General features: G+C 39.7%; 1 protein-coding gene and 1 long non-coding RNA gene across 5 annotated transcripts; both read left to right on the forward strand.

Moving 5' to 3' along the window:
* Positions 1–5645: 5645 nt before the first annotated feature.
* LOC135606403 (protein GLUTAMINE DUMPER 3-like) lies at positions 5646–6307 on the forward strand. Its single transcript, XM_065097424.1, has one exon. It carries the CDS (start codon positions 5689–5691, stop codon positions 6172–6174), a length of 486 nt encoding a protein of 161 aa, XP_064953496.1. The 5' UTR covers positions 5646–5688; the 3' UTR covers positions 6175–6307.
* Positions 6308–7283: 976 nt separating this feature from the next.
* Positions 7284–16956, forward strand: LOC135606943 (uncharacterized). 4 transcript variants are annotated; one of them, XR_010485033.1, is made up of 5 exons: positions 7284–7469; positions 7572–7926; positions 10973–11109; positions 11234–11370; positions 12030–16956. It is a non-coding gene; the product is annotated as an uncharacterized LOC135606943 (long non-coding RNA). The 4 variants fall into 4 exon arrangements; XR_010485032.1 differs by having other exon boundaries at positions 11264–11370; XR_010485031.1 differs by lacking the exon at positions 12030–16956 and having other exon boundaries at positions 11234–11920.
* The last annotated feature ends 973 nt before the right edge of the window (positions 16957–17929 follow it).

Consider the following 17929-nt stretch of genomic DNA (forward strand, 5'->3'; position numbering starts at 1 on the left):
GCTAAACGCGGTCGATCCAAGACTTTGATGGAAAACTTGGAGTGGGAAGTCTAGAATGATGGTTTTAATTCAAGTTAAAGAAAGCGACCAAGTGTTTGATTCTTTTACGCGAAGGTTATGCCAACCAAGTATTGACATCGATGGTCAAAGTTATATATTATGATTGGAAGAGAAAAACAGAGACGGATTGCTTTCTTTCTTGGGATGTTTGCAGAGTTGGCAGTATCAAATTCATCAATTATGTTGCTGTCGGATTCATTTGAAAGACTTGGGAAGAATGCAGAAGAAGCACAATAATCTCCGTTAGTTATGTGGCATGCAATTAATATGATTGGAAAATTCTAGACCTTGATTTGACTCAGCTAATGGAGAGAAAGAAAGGGACGAGCCTGCAACAAAATATTTGGAGTTTGGTCATGGAGAATATAGCCTCTATTCTATGTTGCTTGTAACCCCAATCTATCGTGAATTAGGATGCGTTCAGCATGACTTCCCTATTATTCGATTACTTCATGTTTTTTATTCTGGATTCGCAAAGTCAACGATTATTTTTTTGATGACAAGTCCAAATGAATGGAGTTGACCTCATTCATGCGTTCTTAGTGTCGAAAGAATAATGTTGTGGTGACGCGGATTGCTTTTCTGTAGCTTCAATAGTGTGTCATCAAACAAATTTGTTTCTTGTTTACTTGGGTATCTTTGGGGACAGAGACGATCCTTGTTCTTGTCGGGCACAGTGTGATGAAGCTTCACGGTGGTTTCTGCGTCTATTCATGTGTCATCATATTGTACTTCTCTAGATTATTTTGTCGTGGGAATGTGTGTCCATCAGATGCTGTTCCATAGTATTGTAATCAGTCGATGAGGAGAGAGAGGATGTCAAGTGGATTCAACGTCGTCATTGCACTGAGACGGGAGGATAGAACGACCGGTTCGTCTCTTTGAGTCCTCCTGCGAGTGCCAACTTGTTCCTATAAAGAAGTTGCCAAGTGCAGAAGGTCAATGGCTGGCAAGATCTCGACATTGTCATGCGGGAATAGAAGGATTTGGACTCGAAAGACAAGCAATAAGACGATATAAGAATGCAGCGGATGCATAGTTGTTGTGGGAAGGAATTTTCATGTCAATCGTGAGATCATCGGCGACAGGCGTAGTCTTATTGTGAGGACGCCCTCTTGTGTCAAGGAATGGCCGCCGCCCCAAGAGAGGAAGGATGTAGAGGTCGCTGCACGAGTTGTGTTAGAAGTTAATATAGATCGGATCACTAAGATTCATTATTGCTCCATCAAAATTTTTGGATGTAATTAATTGGAGATACCGACCAATAGTTGTTGGCGAAATAAAGAAACTAAATTCTACGAAATCTATAATCTGAATATAATTTTTTTAAAGTATTTTAATTCAAGAAAACAATCATGTGAATTTTGGATGATGAAAGCCAAATATGAGTGAGGACATAAAGGTTACTTGGCCAAATATAGTGGAGCTTCTGTAGTTTATAGGGCTGTAAACAGATTGGGATCCAAAGAGAAGAGGAAGGCATGATTCAATTTATTTTATTTCATTCTTCATCCATCAATAGATTAGATAGAAAATTTCTTTTATTCAGCTACCTCTTGATCTTATCACACCGATCATTTTCTACATTCTATAGTATATATATATATATATATATATATATATGACACCACATATCAAATAAATAGATATTTGATGAGATCTTCATCGAGAAGGCTTAGGGATGCACTTGGGAACGAGGAAGAGGAGAAGAAGATGAGACTATCGTCGTTAATGCAAGAACAGATACTAAGAATTTAATTCTTCCCATACAAGTTAAGGCAACAAAACTCAACCCATTCGTATAGCAATCGTCCTGCAAATTGGCTTACCAATTTTTCTAGGAATTTATTGGTTCACAGTGATGCGAACAAACAACAATAAATGACTCCTAAGAATGCAATGCAGTCTTTAAGCAAGAGACATGTTAGTGGAAACCCTAGAGATAAATTGCATTGTAAGTGAAGTAGCAGCAGTGAAATGAGCAAAACTTGATGGTTAAAAGTAATGGCTAAACAGGTTGAATCATCAGTTCATCATCCTGTCAAGCATGAAAGAAAGACTTAAAGAGGATAAGTAAGTTCATGGTCTCCTTCTTTCAGGAACAAACATTCTTATATGCATGCTGCTTTCCCTTTTGAATTTTATTTCAACTCTCTTAGGTCTTATCTCTGTAGCTGTGATCAATAAAATCTTTTGAAATTGACTATAATATAAATGATTGAAGTATCATATGAAAAAGCAGCTAGATTTGGTTTTGGATGCCCCATCATATCATATACTCCTCACTTGGCTACCTAAAGGTCCTCTTAAATGAACTCCGATGTAAGCTAACCATTTACTTTGCTAGATTCCATGTCTTGATGTGACATCATATTTAGTTCCAAACATATTCTGCCTTATCTGATTTGTCATTCAACATCAGGTTCTCAGTATGGACAGGTCATAGTGGTCAGTGACAATAACTCAGAATCACAACTTGATGATGCTTCCTACTCTTTCATGCTCTACTATTCTGGAAGATCTTATTCATGCATGGATGTGTCTGTTTAGCCTAAATGAAATGTGGCACCAGCAAATCGAAAACACGGTGTAGGTATCAGCTAACATAAATCAGAGAGTTGAAAGCATGAATGGGAAGAAAGGAAGGAACTCATTGCAGTAACCCTAGTGAGTGCGAGAAGTCACAACAGTAACCTACTTCACCCACTACGTGGTGCGGTGGAGAATGATGTAACATACAGGAGGTGGAGGACAAAGCTTCTTCCCCTGGCGGCCACCACCACCACCACCACCACTCTCTTGTGTGCAACACGTTCTTATCCGGGTCCGTCCTGTGGAGGCAGCTCGATGCCTTCGCCTGGCCGCTCCGCCAATCCGTGTGCGACGATGGCAACGACAACTGCCGCTGCAGCGGCGCAGATATAGAGCCAACGTCGTCGCCCACTCGGGCACCGATGTGTGCGGCGATGGCGACCGTAGCTTCTGCGTTGGTGGCCGACTGGCTGTGGGCGTCACCCACCTGTACACCCAGCGCATACAGCGTCGCCATCCACAGCCGCGATGCAACGATGCCCCCAAGCCTAGTGTCTACCTAATGGCTTCTACTAATTCAATTCTAATATAAATGCTGCGGGAAGATATGCATGATAGGTCGATGTCGTTCTTCTGGATAAACTAGAACAAAGGGAAAGCAAGCAAATAATTCATTTCACAGGATCACCAATAGCGTGTAGGTCCCAAAATGATTTGATCCGGTTGGATTTAGGAGGGTTAATTATAAATTATATTCTATAATTAGTTAACTTTAGTATTTCGATTCTTATATTTTTTAAAAGTTACATTATCAAAGTAAAATATTTAACATCGTTTCTTCTCACGTCATTGACTCTGCTGACGAAAATATTATAGGGTTTACCACTGAGCACGTACTATATTTTCATCGTCAAAATCACCGAAGAAATAAGATTAAATATTTTATAGAGTTCTTAATGTAACTTTCGAAAAGTATAGGGATCAAAATACTAAAAATAGTTAATTACAGAGGATTATTTATAATTAGCCCGATTTAAAGCATATTCATATGTTAAGATTTAGCTTCATCCAAAACATATAAAATAAGCTAAATTAGTCAACAATTTGAGTTATTATTATACCTTCAACATAGCCTTTTCTATCATAAAAAAATATTAAATTCTCATGTTGACTTCCTTTTAATTTAAATTAATAATAAGATATAAAATATTAATTTAACATTGAATCTAAGAAGAAATTAATTAGATCATAGATTAGATATTTTAATTATGAAAGAATATTGATCGTAGTAAAACTAAAATATACAATTTGTAAAGCTATCTCCGAGTAGCACAAGCCACAAGGAAACTCTCTAATGGGGAGGGATAGGAATCAAAATGCAAGCAACGAGCACAAATTCTAAACTTCAAACATTATTCTCCATGCATCATGCATCATGCATCATGCATCATGCATCATGCATCATGATCACGACAAGTCCTATCTTCGTGGAGAAATGGAGTCATTGTGTGGTCGATTCCTTAGCACAGTGGCCGATTCCCCTCCCACGGAAAAGCCTCTGCATTGGGATCCTATTTCTCGAGGTGGTGAAGCGTTCCCTCCGGTATTCCCCACAGGATGTGACGGCCATGTCGACGCCGAATCATCTTCCGTTCAAGTGAGATAGATCACTGCCACGTTGACTTACCGTGAGATCATAAGGCCTACAGTCGTATGTATTGGGGCAATTGGGTGTTGGTGAGAGCAGCGTAGATGCCGAATGCGACGACCACGATGGATCCGATCCACTCCACTCCACTCCACTCCACACCTTTTTGAGTGGGGGGGATCATACGTTACGTTGTTGGATCTTAGTTAAGCGTCCGTCCGTCTTGTGTGCAAGAGGAGTGGCCAAGTATCCGAGACTCGTGCTTGGTGTTTCATGGGATGAGTCGTCGTCAGGTGACAACCTGGACCACATGATCGTTGTCTGGTTCTGTTTGATGACACCCTGCAACATGCCCTAATCGCTGATGCCGTCCTCCTCCGGAAGAATGCTTAAAAGAAGGAGAGCTCCGTTCGAGTTGATGCCGAATGCTGATGTCATAAACCGAGAATATTCATCACATCAATATGTATACGATTAGATCTCAAATGTATGCTTTAAGTAATCTTATTGATGACGATAGTAATTATGATAAGACTCGGCTGACGTCAGTCGACGCCTCATGCCTCGATCGATGTGACTGTACTCGATCGACCGAACCGGAACACCGGCCGAGACGCATTAACGCCTACTCAGGCGTGATTCTTCACGTCACGCCAATGCCCATGTCAGACGCTATCAACCTGCCTCCTGCAGGCGGGCACATCAAACAATAGTAAGCTTCCCTATAAATACCCTCTCGTTCATCAAAGAGGGGGGGACCGAAGGGACGCAGGAGAGAACACTCCAGGGAGACATCTCAAACTTTTCTCCTTTCTACCCCCTCCATCTTCTACTGACTCGATCGTCGGAGGGGTCGGGTTGAGAGCCTCCCGACCCGACCTATGTGCAGGACTGTAGACGGAGCACGTGCCCAGCCGAGGAGTCCCCTTCGGTAGAGTCGGTCGACCCCGTCCTGATCGGACCACCGCAGCCGACCACCTCGGCAAACCCGAGGGCCGCATCGGGAAGATCCCGCCTTTCGGACCCGAACCGAGTCACGGCTCAAAGTTGTTTACTACAACACTTATAATATCGAGTTCATACATTTTATTTTTTCTTCTTATGCATGAAGTAATCTTATAATGTATGACTTGCCAACATCTTGCAGTCCCCTTCGCTTTGGTCCCTCCAATTGTTGATGTCGTCACCTTCCGAATATGATGCCCACTTCCCATCATTCATCCCCCCCACCAAACCAAACCACAAGTAATCGGAGACATGGAGGCAAAAGCGTCCCTCACACTCCTCTCTCTCTCTCTCTCTCATTATGATTAACGTAAGTGTTTGCTATGTAATGACAACTTTAATGATAACATAGTCCTCCGCTTTTCCTGTTATAAATATTCGTCCCCTCTTCCCACCTCCCGTCAACTTCTCTCTTCTGTGGACAACGGAGGGATACGTCCAGGATGAGGGCTGGGGCGGGTTTCAATGCGACGGCGGTGGCGGCGGCGGCCGCGCCGGTGGTGACGGGGGGAGGCGACCACTTGACCTGGCACTCACCGGTGCCGTACCTCTTCGGCGGCCTGGCGGCGATGCTGGGCCTCATTGCCTTGGCGCTCCTTATCCTTGCTTGTTCGTACTGGAAGCTCTCCGGGTACCTCGAGGGCGGCGAAGACACGGGCAGCGGCGTCGAGCTGTACGTCAAGCCCGTCGCGGCGCCCACGGTCTACGAGGAGAAGGTCGTGGTGATCATGGCCGGCGATGCGAAGCCGACGTTCCTCGCCACGCCCATGTCGACCCGGGCGTCCTCTTATGGTGATCGAAGCTCTCAGAACGACGATGATGATGATGATCACGATGCGAAGAAGAAGGAGGAGACTGGAAATGAGACGATGACGAAGACGAAGGACCAAACCCAAAGCCACCGTGAGAACCAGGACGCACAAGTCTGAGGCTCCTTTTCCCTTTGTCTTCTCCTTTTATTCTTCTTCGAGCCATCAAGGCTGTAAAATTTTCAGGTGAAGATGAAACAAAGAACTGACCTTTTAGCGAAAACAAATCAAAATGATCTCTTTTTAATTGAAACTATTCCGTCCGAATGTCGGATTCGATGAGGAACCGAGAAGAAGGTTGAAGCTTCGCTGACTTGTCCTCTTGCATCTGTGAATGTCACTTTTCTGGTGGACTTCTTTTAGTGGGACGGAAAAAGTTGCACGTCATGAGTTGGTGCAGCTCGTGACTCGTCTTTCTGGTGGTTCGTCTTCAGCTGGCGAACCGCACAGCGGTGGCGGTGATGGCGTTCGGACAACTCGTCGGAGGACACCGGATGTTTGGTTATGATTTGGGTTCGAGGGAGAGGGAGAGGTTGGACCCTTTGCTAACCCAATTCCATCGAATTACGTTATTTGATGGACCGCATTTGAGCATCTCCCCGTTTGGATTCACTTGCCGATGGATCGGTAGAGTACGTATAAGAATATATATATATTAGAGATTATATTGTTAGTTAATCTTTATCCGACATATGACTATCACTTGATGCTTAAGGTTGAAAGGAGAAGACAGGTTATTTATTCTTTACCCATTTACGTATATAGATAAGGGTCTAAAATAAATTATTATAGACTATCTTCTAATAGAATATTTCATGAAAATTCATCTTTAAAACAATAAGAGAGGGATTACCTGTTTGACCATTTATGTTTACACTCATATACATTGGTTACTAGTTTGAGTATCGGAGAGATCGGTCGAAAAACTTATCTCGACCATAGTCTTCATTCAGGTAATATTTCGAGAGTTTAACATTTTTATCTCGGAGACAACTCGGATAATTCTATGAATACGAATTCGAATTCGAATCATGTTAGAGTAATCAAAACATCAACAATTTCCTCAACTATATATATATAAAGCCGATACTTCCACCGGTATATGCATCATTTTGAATTCGAATTTGAATTCAAATCCGTGCCAAAATCGTACCTTCTTCGAAAGCAGTAGGAGATGGACGGTCGAGATGAGACATCGACGGGTGATCACACGAGTAGCAGAGGTGACAGCAAATCGGCGGTGGGTATGTTGCTGCCCTTTCTTGAACGCTTTCCCGCTAAGGTCTGCTCCGATTTCAATCTCGGATTAGGGCTTCCGATCCTCTGGTGACGGGTCTTTGAGGCCTCTAGTTGGTCTCGAGAAGACGCCTGTCGCATCCTCGAGCGAATCGCGAAGCGAAGCCCTCCACGATCTGGTAATCCATTCGAGGGCGTTTCCCCCACTCCACGACATCATTGTAGTTTCCGGATAGCTCTTGCAGCGCTAACTAGTCCGTAATCTTCTGATCCATTTGTAGGATAGATGGTTGATTAGCAGGAAAGTGCTGCGGATGCTTTGGATTTGTGTCGGAGTTGTTACTCGACCAGAAGATTTGGATTTTCTGATGCTCTTTTTTTTGTTGGATCTGTTTTTTCCGATGATCCTTGGAAAATTTTGTCATGGTGATTACCTTAATCTTTTTCCAGACATGAAATTTTGAGAACTAAATGACCGTATGTATCTTGAAGACTAGTACAGGAACCGGAGGAACAGGTGATGGGAACATCTGGTACCAGGCTGCGATTCTTTGCTCCGGGAAGATTCACGTGTGGGTTTTCTTGCCGACCTCCAGCATTAGTCTCACAGTCTGCACTAGCGGTAGTGCGAAAAGGGTATGTGCTGGGACTCCAATACCATCTGGATTATAGTAGTTAGGCGGGAATGATACTGTTCGGCGTGCTAGTTGGTCAGTCCTATACGATGATGCTTTTGCTGTAGAGAGGAGAATGTAGAATTATACATTCACTGGATCTGGGTCAAATGAAATCTTGTGTCCTAGAAAGTGACAGTAGCTTCTTTGAACGCCTTGATTCTAAGGTGTTTCTACAGAAAAATCCGATGCCAAAAGCAAGTGCTTGGTAACTTGAAGGGGCACTAGTAGTGAATAGATAAAATCCATCACATGTTGCAACTACATGCACAGGATTTGCAGGGGCCAGCAAATGGTTGTCTGCTTATAGAATTAGCAGCAAGACCTTCGGTCGGATGCATTGTAAGTGTGATACAGCCCCTGAGATTTACTTCTAGCGGTGGCTTATGGCCTCGCTAAAAGTTTATTCTCCAATGGTTGTTGATGTAAGGAGCCTGCTGTACAACCCTACTGTCTCGTATTTACTACAAGATAGTGTGGCTTATTGTCTTAGAAATAGCTACTGAAGGTCATATTTGCCTTGCAAGCTCTGTTGTGTAAACACTAATAGATCCATTCAAAGTTTTGACCGAATTAATCTGTTCTGTACATGATATTCACACCAGGAGTCTAAGATTTTCCAATCATATGAAAATTTTATTGTGCATTATTTCCTATTAAGAGCTTCCCCATTCATAAAAAAAATTGTGCAAGTGCCTGCTATAGTATAACTGTAGATCTTATTTTGAATCAAGGCTTATAATCTACATTTGATACTAGTTTCAATATTTTGTCAAACCGATATGGTATCAGCATATCAGATAGTATACAAATCTGTACAGCTTCTAGTACTGAAAGCATAATAGTAAAATGACTACCAATTGATGCTGAGCTGTGTACTGGTCCTCCGGATTGATAAAGGCCTCTTAGTGCATATCAGGCCAATCGGGTATTTGAAACCTTGCTTTCAATCTTTTTTTCATTCCATCCCCATACTTACTCATATGAGGTGGCTCTCTCGTGAATCTTATTTCTGCTGACCTCACCTTTAGGCTCCCACAAGTCAGGTTTAAAAGAGAACCACTTCATATGAGAAACTCTAGAAATGGAACTTTGGTATGTGGATTTTGATCTCTTTTCTAACAAGTCCAGTGGCCCCTGGGTTAATTTTTATTGTTCTATAGATCAGGTTTAAAAGGGACCAGTTAATTGTCTTTTTAGTGCTTATATGATGGCTTGTTTCAGGAATATGTGATATGAAGGTTTTCATGGTTTTGAATAGGTGATCTTTTGTCTATGAAACTTGAAAGGCTTTCACATTGTTTTTAGATTTGGTATATGCAGGAGATGCTACCGGTGAAGAGCCAAAATGTGAATCTGAAGCATTCGCTTTTACTTGATGTTATTTTTCTGAAATATCCTTTAGAATATCACACTACAAAACACAACGACAAAAAATATCCTTGTAGGTGACCACAAATAGTTGGACATGTCTAATGGGTTATACAAAAGAAATGGGGGATGCTATAAGTGTTGAGGTGGTTCTTGCAGCCTATATAGCACAATTTCCCACTGTTGTCTTACAGCAAAAGCGAATTGAAATTACATCTTTATAATTTTTATTTTTAGCTTATTGTCACTATCTCCATTTGAGTAGTAGAGAGGCATGAAGCTTGCATAAGGATCCTGCATGAAGCTTCTTGTCACTATCTCTCATCTTTGTTCTGCCTTTGTGGCCAAGAACAATAATGGCTAATTGTTTCGAGTAATTAATTGCTGCCGCCGAAGCAAATCTATCAGATCCATTTCTCTTATGTTTTTTCATTTACTATTTTAGTGGCTAAAATTGATTCGAGTTTGAGACTCTAGTCATCTGATGACCGCGGCAGATGGTCATGCAAAATGAGACCCTTGAGCAATGAAAACCTAGATGCTCTAATGATGTACCTCCTTGAAGACTGAAAAGTCTGGAAACTCTTGGTACATGAAGCGTTGGATTTCCTATAGCACATATGTAAGGCTGCACAAAGCTGCTCTGTGACCAGATTGTATTGTCACCATCTGGAACAATGCAAGTCACCAGTAGTGAAGAGGTTATTTTTTGAAAAAAATTGAGAAGATCTGTCTAATTGATTGATATTTTTTGCTTTGCCCTATATACTACTTCATACTCAACACAAGCATCATGATGTTTTGGCTCAAAGGTGCTTATAATCCTTGTAGGATTGAAGATATTTATCATTATTCCATAGGTCAGATTAAGAAAACAACAGTTATTTATAGATTGCTTTGTTCTTTTTACCATTGAAAATATTTAATATGGTCACACATGGTTGATAGCTCTAGATTGTCTTTTTTCTTGTCTGTAAATTTATTTTTCTTCCAATTGTTTCTTTTGTATATGGAGGGGGCCTGACTGTTGAATTCCAATCATATCTTTGGAACATTGTTTTACAGTTTATGTTGTCTTCTTCTGAATAATTGATTTGGATTGGCAAATCTGTATCCATATTCATCAGAGCGGCAAAACCTTTTCCATAGTGGATAATGAAATTTTAAGTGAGAACCACTGACAAGATCTTTAGCGGCCAAAGAAACTGTTTGACACCAGATCTGTACACATCATATATTTGAGATTTTATTTGCTAAGGCTGTATTGAAATATTGAAAATGACTGCTGCCTCAAACTTCGGGTAATTGTTCTTGATCAGTCTACTTTTCCTTGAGATGATTAGTTTGCTTGCTAAAGCAATATGCTGATGCTTCTTTTTGTCAACTTAAGTTTTGCACATCAATCAATTTGTTTCAAAGTTCAGCTTGATGTGTTGATATACATACTATCTTATGATATCAGACCTATAAATTTTATTTTGTTCGTAACACAAAATTCCCATGTTTAGTACTTAAAAAATGTAAGTTGGTGATGCTGACATAGTTTTAGGTTGAAATGCCCTTAAAAATCATATGTAGCAGCCTTTTGCAGTTCATATTATGTCACTGTTTGATCGGTGTTTCCTATTAAACATCAGGTTTTTGATACTGTGTTGGCCATCCACCTACAACCTAGCAGCTGATGCTGAACATTTCCGAAACTCCCAAGCACAACGGTCCTCCTGTCTCAGAATGGCTATGGGATGCCATTTGTGGTTGTGCCGCAACCATCAAGGTAATGCCTTCTAGATGTTTACAACAGCTGTTTACCTCACTATCACTTGATCTTAAGGTTTGCCAAATAGCTTTATGCCGACTTTGCAAAGCCATGGAAAAAGTGACAATGTCGTGATGCTCAGGAAACTCATCAAGGACCAAATCTTTTGCAGAGGGGACCGGTGATGCATATCTCCACGGTAGCTGTTGATGATGATGTTAATCCATGCACTCCATCATCCGTCGCCATCCTGGAATGGCACTGGAGGAGGCCCCCGCGGTACGTGGAAATGAAGTGTATCAGCAGTAGTTGTCGTTTTCATTCATATGCTTGTTGTGAGCTGGATTGAGATGAGGCTGATGATTTAAGCAAAAAGGCCTCGCGTAGGGGCACTTGGAAGAATCTGATCCACTCCCACCAATCCGATTCTCTCGTAGCCTAGGAGCTACAACACCAGGCAAGCGCCTATGAGTTGGTGGAATCTGAACCGTCCGTCTTGAAAGGTACACATGATGGACGGTCGGGATCCACCCCAATTTGATGGAACTAGGATTCTTGCATCTTTTTCTTTATGCGCATCGCCTTCCCCTGGTAGTATGAGGTGCCAGCTATCGGGTTTCTAGGCTGTGAGAAGGTAGTGGGCTCAACACAACTTGGTTCATTTTGCCGACATATCTATCAAGGATTTTGGTTACGTGAAGTAATGCGATGCACACCTCAGATCAATGGGCAAAGTGATGAATCATCATCTTTCTTTCTTTTATTGCGTCTTCTGTCACTTGTAATTACACAAATTTGTAGAAAAACTATAATATTAAAATTAGTGCAATTTCATATGCAAGCTTCAAAATATATAAATATTTCATTTCCACTAGATGCAATTATATATCCTTGATTATTCGTGCGAATTATCTAACTCTATGTATTCTTTTAATCAGGGCTGAAGACTGCTTTAAGATTTTACAATGCGTGAACTGCAGAATGATTGTCCTGTTTCTGATATGGACATTCCTCAGCTCGCGATGTCTTGTCATCGGTCATGGTTTCTTTTGAACAGGCTTCGATTGGGTATATTATATTCATATCTCAGAGAACAAAACAGGTCAGTACTTTTTGTTTCCTTAATGTTCTACCCTATTCAAAGTGGAGTATTTATTTACTTGTTTTGGCTAGAATTGCACTATTTAGATTAATTAAATGATACCAGAAGCTTTTTTTTAATGACTTAAATAACCTAATATCATTTTTCCTTGCGTGCTGGTTGCGTATGTTTATTAGCTTTATATTAGCTTTATATGGTTATTATTATGTCTATTGTGTATGTTTACATGCTTCTTATTTGTAGTGGCACACTTGTTCGAATAATCATGAAACAAAATCACGCAAATCCTTGCCTGCTGATTAATCTAAATTTTTTGGGTTTATACTCTTCATCCCGATGCATTCAAGTCTTTAGTAGTACAGAGTGATCTATATATATCTATTAATCTTCTTAAATTTCACATGAAGTTGAAGATCATATGCGTCTTCGTCTATGTCCACTCACGCAACTTCTACTTGAACACCTTAACTTGTCCTGTCTTGATATGTGGTGGGAAAAACATGTTAAAGCGGAATAATTCTTTCTCTCTTTGTGTATCAAAATAGGTTTTTTATCAAAATACCAACTTGATATCCAAATGCAAATATTAACCAGCATAGCATAAACAATAGAGCAAAAAATAAATCACACAGTGAGACCAAATCTTTTAATGTGGAAAACCCAATGTGGGAAAAACCACGGGACCGTAGTCCACCTCAAACTTCCACTATCAATAATAATGATAACGAGTTTACAGTAGGTCTTCTCTAGAATAACTAGAGCATCAGAATAACATTAAGATCATAGATCTTGGCTCAAGAAAAGCATGTCTTTATCATGTCGGATGGATCTCCTCAAAAAAGAATTCTAAGTATATATTTCCTGTTTCAAGCCCGATTCCTGTAGAAACTTTTTCATCCATAAAGTTTCCTTACAGGCTTCAGTAACTGCTATGTATTCTGCTTATGTGGTTGATAGAGCAACACATTTCTGTAACTTAGACTGCCAAGAGACTGCTCCTCCTGCAAATGTTATTAAGAATCCCGAAGTGGACTTCCTGGAATCAGTATCACCTGCCATGTCTGCATATGTGTAACCTTATAACACAGGTTCATCACTGCCAAAACATAAACACAACCTAGAAGTACCTCTTAGATATCTTAATATCCATTTCACTACTGCCCAATGTTCCTTTCCAGGATTTGAGAGAAATCGGCTGACAACTCCAACTGCATGAGCAATATCTGGCCTAGTACAAACCATATTATACATCAAACTGCCTACTGCAGATGAGTAAAGCACTCTGGACATTTCTTCTTTTTCTTTCTCACTTGTAGGATATTGTTTCGAACTAAGCTTGAAATGACCTGCAAGTGGGGAACAAACTAGTTTGGCTTTACTCAAGTTGAATCTTTCAAGAACATTTTCAATATAAGTCTCCTTAGATAGCCAAATCTTCTTTTTCTTCCTATCACGAAAAATTTTCATGCCAAGTATTTGTTTCACCGATCCCAAGTCTTTCATGGCAAAAGACTTACTTAGCTCTTTTTTAAGCTTTCCAATTTTTTCAATATCATGGCCAACAATCAGCATATCATCAACATATAGTAGTAAAATAATAAAATCATCATATGAAAATTTCTTCATAAACACATAATGATCAGATGTGGTTCTATCATACCCTTGGCTCATCATAAAGGAATCAAACTTCTTATACCATTGTATAGGTGCCTGTTTGAGTCCATATAAGCTTTTCCTAAGCTTACATACAAGATTTTCTTTTCCCTTGACTTTGAAACCTTTTGGTTGCTCCATGTAAATTTCTTCTAAATCACCATGAAGAAATGATGTTTTTACATCAAGTTGCTCAACTTCTAAATTCAAGCGAGCAGGCAAACCAAGAACAACTCGGATAGAGGACATTTTCACAACCGGAGAAAATATTTCTTCAAAGTCAATACCTTTCTTCTGACTGAATCCTTTCACAACTAGTCATGCCTTGTATCTCTATTGTGAGCTATTACCTTCAGTCTTCAATTTGTAAACCCACTTATTCTTGAGAGCTTTCTTCTCTTTAGGCAACTTTACCAAGTCATAGGTGTAGTTCTCAAGCAAGGATCTCATCTCTTCTTACATGGCTTTAACCCACTCGTTCTTATTCTCATGTAGAATAGCTTCTTGGTAAGTTTCTGGCTCTCCCCCGTCAGTAAGCATAACATACTCATGTGGAGGATATCTGATAGAGGGTTGTCGCTCTCTAGTGGATCTTCTCAATAGAATCTCAATTGGTGGTGGAGGTAGCTGTTTAGTTGGTTCAGCATCATCAACTGTAGGTGTATCATCACTGGTATTCTCATCGCAATCTTCTTGTTCATCTCCCCCATGATCATCATGAACTACAGGTGAAGTAACTGGACCCAAACTCCAAGGAATATAAATAGAGGTTTCTGGCTTCTCAACATTTTCACCATCATCAAATAATTAGTCTTCAAGAAACATAACATCTCTGCTTCTAATAATCTTCTTGTTCACTTGATCCCATAATCTGTACCCAACTCTTCATGACCATATCCCAAGAAGATACATGCTTTTGCTTTACTATCAAGCTTGGACCTCTCATCTTTGGGAATATGAACAAATGCTTTACACCCAAAGACTTTTAAGTGATTATAAGATATATCTTTTCCTCTCTATACTCTCCGGAACATCACCTTGCAGAGGAACTGATGGAGAAAGATTTATCAGGTCAACTGTAGTTCTCATAGCCTCCCCCCAAAATGACTTTGGTAACTTGGTGTGGGAAAGCATACACCTAATCCTTTCTTCAATGGTTCTATTCATTCTTTCTACCACACCGTTCTGCTGAGGAGTTTTAGGAATTGTTTTCTCAAGCCTGATACCATGGAACCTGCAATAATTCTCAAAAGGACCCTTGTACTCGTCACCATTATCTGATCGAATACACTTTAGTTTTCTGTCAGTTTCTCTTTCAACACTGACATGAAACTCTTTGAAAACATCGAGTACCTGGTCTTTAGATTTCAAAGCAAAAGCTCACACTTTTCTAGAATAGTCATCAATAAAAGTAACAAAATAAAGAGCACCTCCAAGAGTTCTAGTTTGCATAGTACAAACATCAGTATGAACTAAATAAATAACATCTGATCTTCTAGATGATGGATATGTCTGAAATGCAACTCTATGTGTTTTTCCAACTAAGTAATGATCACAAGATTTAAGAGATGTACCTTGCAACTCTGGTAAGAACTGCTTTCTAGCAAGAGTTTGAAGTCCCTTATCATTGATATGTCCAAGCCTCTTGTGCCAAAGATCTATACTTTCACCTTTTCGAATTGTATTAATCTCTCCTTTGTGTAGCTTAGCTTCCATGACATAAAAAGAGTTAATCTTCTTTCCTTTTGTCACAATTAGAGAACATTTAGTGAGTTTCCATTTACTTTCACCAAAATAGTGTGTAAAGCCCTCATCATCAAGTCTACCTGTAGATATCAAGTTAAGACGAATATCTGGAACATGCCTTACATCTTTGAGTATTAATTTGCTCCCAATACTGGTCTCAAGCAAATATCTTCAATACCCACAATTTTAGATGTACCATTGTTTCCCATTCTTACATTACCAAAATCACCAACAGTGTAAGATATAAAGAAATCACCATGAGAAGTGACATAAAATGAAGCACCAGAGTCAATTACCCAATTACTGTCCTGAGCTACAAGGCTAACACAACCTTCATCACAGATTAGTGATATTACCTTCAGCAGTAATTGTATTGGTCTCTTTCTCATTTTTCTTCATTTCATTCTATTCTCGCTTCCAAAACCTACACTCTTTCTTCATGTGACCTGGCCTGTTACAGTGAAAACATTTGATATCTTTTCTAGACTTGGATCTTCCTCTATATCCATGTGGATTTCTGATATGACTTCTTCCACGTCTTTCTTGTTTTTTAGTAACAAATGCACCAGAAGAAGATTCACCCTGTTCTTTCCTTCTGTCATCTTTATTTAGCAAACTGTCTTTAACCATATCTATAGTTAGTGTCCCTTCTGGCGTGGAGTTACAAATAGTCACCACATACGTTTTCCAACTTTCTAGTAAAGAGCTAAGAAGTAATAATCCTTGCATCTCATCATCTATATTCATTTTCATAGCAACCAACTTGTTTGCAAGACTCTGAAATAGGCTTATGTGCTCAACAATGTTACCACCATCTTTATACTTCAAATTTACAAGCCTTCTGAGGAGAGAAATTCTATTTTCCACTATCTTTTTCGCAAAGAGGTTTTCTAACCTTTGCCAAACAATATCAGCTTTGGTTTCATCTCAAATATGCTCATGTAAGTTTATATCCATCCATTTTCTAATATAGGCAATAGCTTTTCTATGTTGAACTTCCCATTCTTCATCGTCTATAGTAGAAGGTTTATCTTTAACCATTATAGGCTTATACAAATCTTTGCAATATAACAAATCTTCCATCAGACGCCTCCAAGTGAAATAATTTGATGAGTTCAATTTAATCATACCATCTGACTGCTCAATTTCAATCAAACAAGAAAAACTAGCACAAAACAATCTGATGCTCTAATACCACTGGTTGGGAAAAACCTGTTAAAGCGGAATAATTCTTTCCCTCTTTGTGTATCAAAATAGGCTTCTCATCAAAATACCAGCACAACATAAACAATAGAGCAAAAAATCAATCACACAGTGAGACTAAATCTTTTAACGAGGAAAACTCAATGTGGGAAAAACCACGGGATCGTAGTCCTCCTCAAACTTCCACTATCAATAATAATGATAACGGGTTTACAGTAGGTCTTCTCTAGAATAACTAGAGGATCAAAATAACATCAAGATCATAGATCTTGGCTCAAGAAAAGCATATCTTCATCATGTAGGATAGATCTCCTCAAAAGAGAATTCTAGGTCTCACAGAATATATATCGCAGGAAAGTACCTTAGAGAGGGTAAACTGTAGATCAACATCGTTAGGATTGTAGAGTTTGCTGTAAAGATTCTCCACATAAAATTTGGGTTGAAACTGACAACGTTTGGCCATCTATCGTCATGTAGAAAAATCAGAAACCTAATCTTTCTCTCTTTATTTCTCTCTCTTCTTTCCTACAAGTTGTAATCTGATCTATTTTCCTCACTTTCTCTCTCCTCTTTTTAATTTTTTTCATTTGTTGATTTAGGCTTAATAGGCCCGATTGTCCAAGTCCACATATGGGCTGGACCCAACAATTGATGGTGGAGGTAGCTGTTCAATTGGTACAGCCCGCCATATGAGTTGGAGGGGGAGAATTGTTGGGTCCAGCCCATATGTAGGTTTAGATAATTGGGCTTATTGAGAGAGAAGATGAGGAAAATAGATCAGATTGCAGCGTGCATAGAAAAGATGAGAGAAAATAGAGAGAGAAAGATTAAGTTTCTGAGTTTTCTGCTTAACGATGGTGGCCAAACGTTGTCAGTTTCAGCCCAAATTTTATGTGGAGAATCCTTGCAGCAAACTCTACAATCCTAACGATGTTGATCTACAGTTTACCCTCTCAAAGGTACTTTCCTGCGATATATATTCTGTGAGACCTAGAATTCTCTTTTGAGGAGATCCATCCTACATGATGAAGATATGCTTTTCTTGAGCCAAGATCTATGATCTTGATGTTATTCTAATCCTCTAGTTATTTTAAAGAAGACCCACTGTAAACTCGTTATCATTATTATTGATAG

The sequence above is a fragment of the Musa acuminata genome, chromosome BXJ2-3 (genome assembly GCF_036884655.1).
Source record: "Musa acuminata AAA Group cultivar baxijiao chromosome BXJ2-3, Cavendish_Baxijiao_AAA, whole genome shotgun sequence".
NCBI classification, from domain to species: domain Eukaryota; kingdom Viridiplantae; phylum Streptophyta; class Magnoliopsida; order Zingiberales; family Musaceae; genus Musa; species Musa acuminata.